General features: G+C 45.8%; 1 protein-coding gene across 1 annotated transcript; it reads right to left on the bottom strand.

Annotated features, from left to right (window-relative positions):
- Positions 1-1,213: 1,213 nt before the first annotated feature.
- On the bottom strand, positions 1,214-7,422 carry LOC306800560 (ly6/PLAUR domain-containing protein 2-like). Its single transcript, XM_079302796.1, has 3 exons — positions 5,967-7,422; positions 2,503-2,622; positions 1,214-1,937 (listed from the first exon to the last, which is right to left on the bottom strand). Exons 1-3 carry the CDS (start codon positions 6,016-6,018, stop codon positions 1,732-1,734), a joined length of 378 nt encoding a protein of 125 aa, XP_079158922.1. The 5' UTR covers positions 6,019-7,422; the 3' UTR covers positions 1,214-1,731.
- Between the last annotated feature and the right edge of the window lie 1,925 nt (positions 7,423-9,347).

The following is a 9,347-nucleotide window of genomic DNA, read 5'->3' as shown; positions in this document are numbered from 1 at the left end:
CAAACACACTGCCCAAGTGGCCAAGGATGAAAGGGGTGAGGTGGCCCAAGAAGGGAGGGGAGGCTCCTCAGGGCTGGCTGCAATCAGCTGTGCCTGATGGGTTTTGGAGGGTGTGGACATCAAAAAAAAAAATCTCAGTGGTTCCATAGAGTCATAAATGTGCAGGGCTGAAGGGCACAGTGAGAAATTTCACTGCTTTACCTCAAATGAAGTCATTGGGATTTCCCAGGGGCATCTCCTGGGTCAACCCCCTTGGCTGCAGGATCTGTGACTTTGGCAGAGCTGGAGAAATCCCCACCAAGGAGCTTGCAGAGTTTCATGGAATCATGGAATGGTTTGGGTTGGAAGGGACCTTCAAAGTTTATCTCATTCCAACCCTCTGCCATGGGCAGGGATTCCTTCCACTCTCCCAGGTTGCTCCAAACCATGTTCAGCCTGATCCTGGACATTTCCAGGGATAGGGCAGCCACAGATTCTCTGGGAATTCCATCCCAGCCCCTCACCATCCTCCCAGGGAAGAATTCCTTCCCAGTGTATGTTCCATGTAGAATGCCTGGAAATGATGGCTTTTGTGTTCCAGTGATCCCAGTGGGATCATGATTTACAGAGAGCTCAGGTTGGAAAGGCAACCTCAGAATGTTCCTAATCCAAATTCCAGAGCCAGCTCCCAGCTCTGGTTTCTCAGGACTTCACCCATCTAGGCCATGAAAACTTCCCAAGGATGGGAATTGCACCACTTCTCTTGGCAACCATGTGGAAGAATTTCTATCACATTTGGGTTGATTATCCCAAATGTCAGGAGCAGGGTGGTAATTAGAGGAGGATATTTTTGCTGGAGCTTGGAAAGGGGATTGTAGAAAAATGCAGAACCAGAGTCAAAATCAAAATTATCAAAATGTAGGAGCCAGAGCAACACACAAGGAATTGCAGGTGATGTGCTGGAGGATTAAAGGGGAAAGTCATTCCACTGATCTCCAAATTCAGGGACATTCAGTATTCCCAGTAAAGATAGATTTGTACAAGGGGAGTTGATGGAAGAAATGCTGATGGAAAGTCACTTCCAGTGAGGGATAATGGGAAATGTCTCATCTACTTGCTGTGACACTGACCCCCAAACCCAAATCTATTTGTTAAACAATACTGAAAATGGAATTTGGAAATATAAAAAAGGAAAAAATAAATGTGATTGCAACCATTTTAACACAAGATTATTTTTATTCTCCTCAAAAGGTTACAGAGAACATGAGATTTTAACCTCTCTGGAACAGATCATTGGCATGGGAATTTCAGTCTCCTCTCTCATGTTTTGGACACAGAAATGTTTCCTTAATTTTTTGGGTACAAAGGAGATCTGAAGAACAGCAGAAGATGATGGGATGGAGAGAACCTGCTCTAAGGAAGTAGGGAAGGCTCTTCTTAATTGTTTTTTGTCCTTAATATACTTCACACACTTGAATTTTTTACTTCAAACTAAACCAGACCAGCACAGCAAATAAACTCCACGTTCAATTTTGTGGGAGCTGTTGAAAAATCAATTAAACATTTGAGTTGGGCCTTCCTGAGTTTTGCTTTTCTCTTAGTTGTGGGAAAAGTGTGGACATTAAAAAAAATAAAATAAAAATTGGGAGCTGTTGAGTGTTGTTCATGAGGACATCCACATGGAAAGCTGGGCTGCTGGGGGGTGTCATTTCCTCCATGGAATTTTCAGAATAAATGATTCCCATCATCCCTTCACAGTCTAGTCCAGAAAAAGGCACAGAGGGAACCTGCCAGGATCCCAAGTGGCCCCGTGCTCAAACTTGCTGCTCCATCCAAGTTGCACAGGTCAGAGTAGCAGCAGGTGACAGGACGTGTCATCCCGATGTTATCCACGCTGGAGGGCTCACAGCTGGAGGCACACATCTTGGTGACAGTGGAGACCCCCGTGGGGGGGTAAACTGTGCCAAAGGAGAGCAGCAGGAACAGTTAGGAGTGGGAGAAACAGAGGAGAGCATCACCATTCTCCTCCTGAGGAGCAGGAGTTGGTGTCGTAGGATTAGAGAATGGTTTGGGTTGGAAAGGAGTTTAAAGGTCATCAAATTCCAACCTGTCTGCCATGGGATACCTGCCATTATCACAGACTGTTCCAAGCTCCATCCAGCCTGGCCTTGGACACTTCCAGGGATGGGGCAGCCACAGCTGCTCTGGGAAACCTCTGCTAGGGCCTCCCCATCCTATTCTTCCTAATATCCAATTTAAACTCACCCTCTTTAGGTTTAAAACCACTCCCTGTTTTTCTATCACCACATGACCTTGCAAAAAGTTAAAATCTTATTTCTGAGCATTAGCCAGGTGCTTGCATTTACTGAAGATTCCCTCACACAAACACTGCTCCCCACAGCAGGAGAGCTGGAGCTCCCACCAGAGTTCTTTTCTACATATGAGTGGAAAGAAGAACCACACCAGCACTGCCAAAACAGTAATCCCTGTTGAAAGTATGGATAAAGAAGGAATTGTCCTTACCATCCTCCAGGGAGTACATTGTAGTCTTGCACATGGTCTCCTCCTTTGTGCAGTTCTCAATTGTCTGGCACTTGTCAACTGGGGTCAAATCCCTGCAGGTGTAGCACTGCAAGGAGTGTCCTGTGAGGAGGGAAAAGAGAATGGACTCAGTGTGGATTCTGTGCCCCTCCAGGTATCCTTTGGGAGGGATCTTCCAGAATAATCATGCTGAGAATGGGAATGGAATAATAGAATGTGTTTGGAATGGTAGGAATGAGAAACACAGAGGTCTGGTGGTGAAAGCACAGCCTCAGGTCGGGTTCAGACCCCTTGTGACGAGTCAAACAAGACAAAGCCACACACACAGGAGATCCTGTGACACAGGACAGAGCTTGGGCTGATTTATTTCTCTGTTTTCTGGATCAATGTCTCTCCTTGACTTTAGCAGAGCATCAGAAAGAGATCCCAGACTCCCAGACTCCCAGAATCACAGAATGGGGGAGGTTGGAAGGGGCCTCTGGAGTTCCATCAGCCCAATCCCTGCTCAAGCAGGACCACCTAAAGCCTCTTGTCCAGGACTGTCTCCAGGTGGGGTTTCAATATCTCCAAGGATGGAGATTCTGCAATTTCCCTGGGAAATCTCTGCCAGTGCTCAGTCAACCTCACAGTCATGAAGTGATTCCTGATGTTTCCTGGGTTTCAGTTTGTGTCCTTTGCCTGGGAGTCACTGAAAGGATCCTGGCTCTCTCTTTGCTCTCTCCCTTCAGGAGTTTACAGACATTTATAAGATCCCTAATTTGAACCTTCACTTCTCCAGCCTGAGAAGTCCCAGCTTTTCCTCAGAAGAGAGATGTCCACCCATCCCACACCTCAACTGCTTGTCCAAGAGGATCTGGGAACAAGATTCCTAAACACTCTCCATCCCAGAAGTATTCCAGGCCAGGCTGGACAGGGCTTGGAGCAACCTGGGATAGTGGAGGGTGTTCCCTGCCCATTGCAGGGGGTGGAACTGGATGGTCTGCAGTTCCCTTCCCACCCAAACCATTCCCTGATTCCATGGTCTTATAGGAGACAGCATCAAAGTCCTTCCTGAAGTCCAGATAGAAGATCTACCAGGACCAGAAAGTCTGCCAGTTCAGCCACTTTATCACAGAAATTTGTCAGGTTTGTCCCCTTGGTGAAGGATCTGGACAAACACACACAAAAAAGTCAGACTTGGATGCGAGTTGCAGCTGTGAAAATTTCCAAAGGCTGGGAGGGTGCCCCAGACAGAAGAAATTTGACTCCATCACAAGAACAAACTGAGCACAACCCTTCCCCTTGTGCTGAGATTCTGGGTTTGTGAGAAGAATGTGTGAGTGGTTATTTTAAATCATGGAACAGTTTGGGTTGGAAGGGACATTAAAAACTTCCAGTTCCAGACCCTTGCCATGAGCAGGGACCCCTTCCAGGTGTTCCAAACCCCATCCAACCTGGTCTTGGATACTTCCAGGGATGGGACAGCCACAGCTTCCCTGGAAAAACTTGTTCCAGGATCCCCCCCACCCTCACAGGGAAGAATTAAATCAGATAGCAGCATGAGACAGAAGCAGAGACCACAGACACAAAATTTGTTACTCAAGACTCCAAATCCATCCTGATCCAGCTCCTCCTGCCTTGTCCTCTCTTCATCAGGGACATTCCTCATCCCTGTAAAGCTGTAAAGCCCTTGAGAGCTGCAGCTGCTTCTCAGCTCCTACAACCACAAAATTACCATAGACCAAATCTTTCAGAGCCTAAAGTCCTCAGAGATGCACAAATTTTGGAGAAAAGCACTGAAGAACCCAGATTGTTGTGACAGAGTGCTCCAAGCTAAAGATATCAAATCAAAACAGTGTCTGGTGCTTCCTATCACCAAAAAAAAAAAAAAAAAAAGCCATTTTACAACAAGTTTTTCAGAGCATTTTCTCCCTATGTGGTTTTCTGAGGAACCCAACACTTGATCTGGGTCCTCATGTCTCTTCCACCCCAACAGACCCCTCAAAGAGTGTGTTACAACCACACTGATGTGCTTTGGTGCCATCACACCCCAGCAGCCCCTCTGTGGTCAGGGAAGCCCCTGTCACCCTGTGTGTGTGACATTGCTGCTGAAAATCATTAAAACCTCACTAAAAAGGAGAAATGATTCAGCTCCTGCCAGCACAGCTCCAGTGGGATGTCAGCAGGCTCAGGCAAACAAGTCACCCTGTGAAAACAGACACCATCCTAATTAATGAGCCAGAAAAAATCTCTTTTCTAAACAAACACAGCAATTTTCCTGCTAAAGCAAACTTGATTCTCGTGCTTTGCCCATCGTGACCTGATGCTTTGTTTGCACTTAATTCCACATCTGACAGTTGTGAAATTCATCTTCAGGAGGAAGCATTGCTCTTAGTCTCACATTTCATGATGTTGGACAAATCCAACCCACAGGATTTGTGCTCCTCTCTGAAAAGAAAACCAAACAAGCCACCACCTGTTTCTCCCCTGCAGAGTCTGCTCAGCAAGGAGGGAGGACTGAAAATGTCCTTGCATAAGAAGGAAATAAAAAGGAGTTAAAAAATCCCAACATAGCTCCATAGACAGGCACAGATAAAATCAGACCCAGCACTGTGTGGATGTGAGAACATCCCAAAGAGCAGTCACAGATCCTGGACTGATCCTGATCATGAATTACCTTGGATATCGAGGAGAAGACCAACAAAATTTGGGATGATCCATTTTTGTCCAAGAAATTGGTGTGGTGGTAGAAACAAGGGACAGAAAGGATGGAGGATCATGGAATGGAATCATGGAATGGTTTGGGTTGGAAGGGTCCTTTAGGATCATGGAATTCCACCCCCTTCCACTGGACCAAGCTGCTCCAAGCCCTGCCCAACCTGCACTTGGACCCTGCCAGGAATGAGCATCCACAACTTTTTGGGGTAACTTGTTCCAGTGGCTCCCTCCTAACCCAAACATTCCATGATTCTGTGATAAACATCAATCCTGGAATACCTGGGACACCAGCAGTGTCCCAGCCCATCTTTCCCATTTCTAAAAGCTAAATTTGGATAAATCCCATATGCAGCATTTTTTGAGAGCTCCCACACATGCTGCATGGAACTGACATTCAGGGTAAGTATCAAAAAATTTACAGAAAGTTAAAAATAATGTTAAAAAAAAAAAAGAGAGTGAGATTGAGAACGAACATGGAAAAAGTGAGAGTGGGAATTTGCATTAAAGGAATGCAAATTTTAATCACACTCTGCCTTGTGAAACTTCCTAAAGAGCCTGACCTGACAATCCCAATGGCACCATCACCACCCTGAACACATGGAAATATTCCAAAGACAGATTTTTTTATTTTTTTTTCCCTGAAAACTGCCTAAAGCCAGAAATGTGGCTTTTAGAGGGAACAGGGCACATCTTATCCCATCACACTGCACCTCCTGGAGGAGTCTGGATAAATCCAAGCAGGAACTCACCCAAATCCATGCAAGTGACAGCAGCCAAGAGAAGAGACAGAAACACCTTCATCTTGCACAGCTCTGGTTGTCAGGTCACTGGGATGTCACCACTCTCCACAGATGTCACACTCCTGGTGATTTGCCATGCACTGGTTCTGTCCCCAGACCCAAATCTGCTGGGGAAATAACTCTTGTTGAGCTATAAATGAATTGAAGGAGCTCCAAAGCAGGCCCCACCTCTTGCTACTCCGTCATCTCTTTTCATGTTCCTTGGAGAAGAAAATTGGTTTTTGCAGGGTGGACAATGACTGGGATTGGTTGAACCTGGTGCTTTGTGTCCAAGCAGGATGTGGAAACTTTAGGGTGTGAAATAATCCTGGTGTCCAGGTTTTGTCTTGCAGCTTGGGGATGTTGCCTCTTTTTTTTTGGAGTGGTTTCAAGAAATCCTGGGTAAAAAAAAAAAAAAAAAAACCTTGGTGGTTGTGAACACCAAGGAATTGAACCTTGTGGATTTTTCTCCTATGCATCTTCACCTTCAGTGTGGTCCAGAGTTTATCAAGAGGAGGAGAATCATGGAATGGTTTGGATTGGAAGGCATCATCTCATTCCAAACCATCTCCATGGGCAGGGACACCTTGGTTGCTCCAAACCTTGTCCAGCCTGGTCTAGAAGTGGAAATCTGATTTTCAAGACTTCACTCACTGCAAAAATGCATGGAGCACTGGGGTAAAAACAGGGCCAGGACCCAAAAGTTTGGGCCAAAATAATCTCTCAGGCTGATTATCCTGAGGAAGGATGGAATGGAGAATCCCCTCTGATTCTCCAAGTGTGGCTGCAAGCTCTTGACTTTTTTGCTTCCCAAACACTTTTTTCCAGTCCCAACCTTGCTGCCCCAGGCACCTGCTGGATTTTCCTGCACATCAAGCCAGCTCTGTGCTAGGAAACCCTCCTCCATCATGGGATGAGCAAGTCTTGGGGTGTAATTGCAAAAACTGGGAAGGAAAAGCATTTTGGTGTTTATGCCAGGCACCCTCCCAGCACAGCCTTGAGGAATGGGGAAAAGCTGAATCCAAGGTGGTGTTGGAGATATCCCCACCACCTTATTATTCCACCATCACAGGAACTTTATTGAACTCTTGGAATCATTGAATCATTAAGGTTGGGAAAGATGTCAGGATCATCACATTCAGAGTCAAACCAGCACCATCACCATTTTCTCCACTAAACCCTGTCCTCAAGTGCCACATCCACAGATTTTTTGAGCATTGCCAGGGTTGTGATTCCATCACACATCTGTAGCTTATTCCAGTGCCTGACAACCCTTTCTGCAAATAAATTTTTCCTCATATCCAATCCAAACTTTCCCTGGCACGACTCGAGGCCAATTTGTCTTGTCCTGCCTTGGAATGTTAAAAGCTTTTCTAGGAATGCTGGATAAAAAAATCCAATCACCATCTCTCCATATCTAAAGCTCCAGAATCATGGAATGGCTTGGGATGGAAGGGAATTTAAAGACCATCTAGTCTCAAATCTCCTGCCATGGACAGGACACCTTCCACTATCCCAGGCTGCTCCAAACTCCATCCAGCCTGGTCTTGGACACCTCCAGGGATGGAGCAGCTTCTCTCAAATTTCACTCCAGGGCCTCCCCACCCTCATAGAGAAGAATTTTTCCTTAATGGTGTCCAATCTCAGCATTTCAGCAATCCCTGCTGCTTTTCCAAGCACCACTTCTGGGTGATTTCCATCCTCAGGAATTCCGAGGGATTGTTTTCACAGTTGTCTCTCTAATACAGTAATTATGTGGATTATGAGAGCTAAGCAGTTATTTCCAGCCCCAAAAATTACCTAGGGAAAGACATTTAGGCATATTCCATGTCTGGCATTCCTCGTGTTCAGCAGAAAATGTTATAATCCTGTTAAAAAGGCGAAATCCTCTGACGTTGTTTGCCTTGTGCGTAGAGGGAAAAAAAAAATTAAAAAAAAAAAAAAGAGAAAAGAAAAAAACATGGATGGGGTGTGGCTTCTGGTTTCTGGTATTAAGTGGCCTCAAACAATGTGTGTTAAATGACTGGTTTCACCTGCACAGCTGAAATGTGATCTCCCTCGCCTCAGAAAATGTTGGATGGAAGAATCTCTGCCACCACCCTGCTCTAAATCCTGTTCCCTCCTTTGCTCCAGAGGGTGGTTTTGGGGGGATGTCAACACACCTTGTTTATGGTTTCAGTTGATCTTATCTGAGTCCTGAAATGTTTCTTCTTTTATGCACACCCTGTGCTGCTGCTTTGCAGGGCTGGCAACTCAGAAAAAAAACAAACCCAAGAACTAATGAGAATATTAAAATATTGTTTTGTGGAATTGCTTTTATTATTTTGTAAGAAACCACAACCTGTTCTATGGGGGGAGTTCCCACTAATTACAGAAAAAAAAAAACAACTTAAAAGATACACAATCTGCATAAATCTGCCTGGTCACAAGATGGATTTTTAAAAATTAGACTTATTTTAGTGTATCTGTTCAAAGGGAAATTAATACAACAACTCCCTTCAGATGAGTTTGTTGTCATAACTAAAAGGGAAAGTTCAGCCAAATGTTTACTGGGAATCCTGAGCCAAATCCTTTTTTTCTGTCCCACCCCACCAGCTGAGGCAGTCTCAGGGTGTAGGCATCTTCACCAGAGCTGCCTCTTCTGCATCCAGCCTGGAAATCTCCATATCCTACAGCCTCCCAGGCTGCCCAATTCCACTGCAGATCCTAAAATTCCCCATCCACCTCCAGGGCAGAGTTTCAGAGACCAAGGGCTGCAGGCACTGAGAGCCTTCTTGACTTAATTATTTTGAGCTCTCCATGTTCATTGCTCTAATCAGCTCTTGATGTATCTCCCATGAATCCCAAATTTACAGAGTGGGGAGGTGCAGGAGTGAAATATGGGGATTTAAGGGTGGAGGGGGCTGACATGACCCTGTCCTGTGCTAGTGCTAAGCTTTTGTTGGAGGAGGACTTAAAAATCATCCCATTCCAACCCTTGCCATGGGCAGGGACACCTTCCACTATCCCAGGGTGCTCCAACCTGGCCTTGGACACCTTTAGGGATGGGGCAGCCACAGCTTCTCTGGGAATTCCATTCCAGACCCTCACCACCCTCACAAGGAAGGATTTCTTCCCAATATCCTATTTAACCTTACCCTATTTCTGTTTAAAGCCATTCCCTGTGTCCTGTCCCTCCATCCCTTATCCAAAGTCCCTCTCCAGCTCTCCTGGTGCCCCTTTAGGCACTGGAAAGGGCTCTGAGCTCTCCCTGGATCCTTCTCTTCTCAGGCTGGGCATTCCCAGCTCTCCCAGACTCTCTCCATCCCCTGGAGCATCTCTGTGACTCCTCTGGATCTGCCCCAGCAGCTC

This window comes from Erithacus rubecula (genome assembly GCF_903797595.1).
Source record: "Erithacus rubecula genome assembly, chromosome: 3".
Taxonomy (NCBI): Eukaryota; Metazoa; Chordata; class Aves; order Passeriformes; family Muscicapidae; genus Erithacus; species Erithacus rubecula.
The sequence above is the reverse complement of the archived record's forward strand: the minus strand, read 5'-3'. Positions and strand labels throughout refer to the sequence as shown.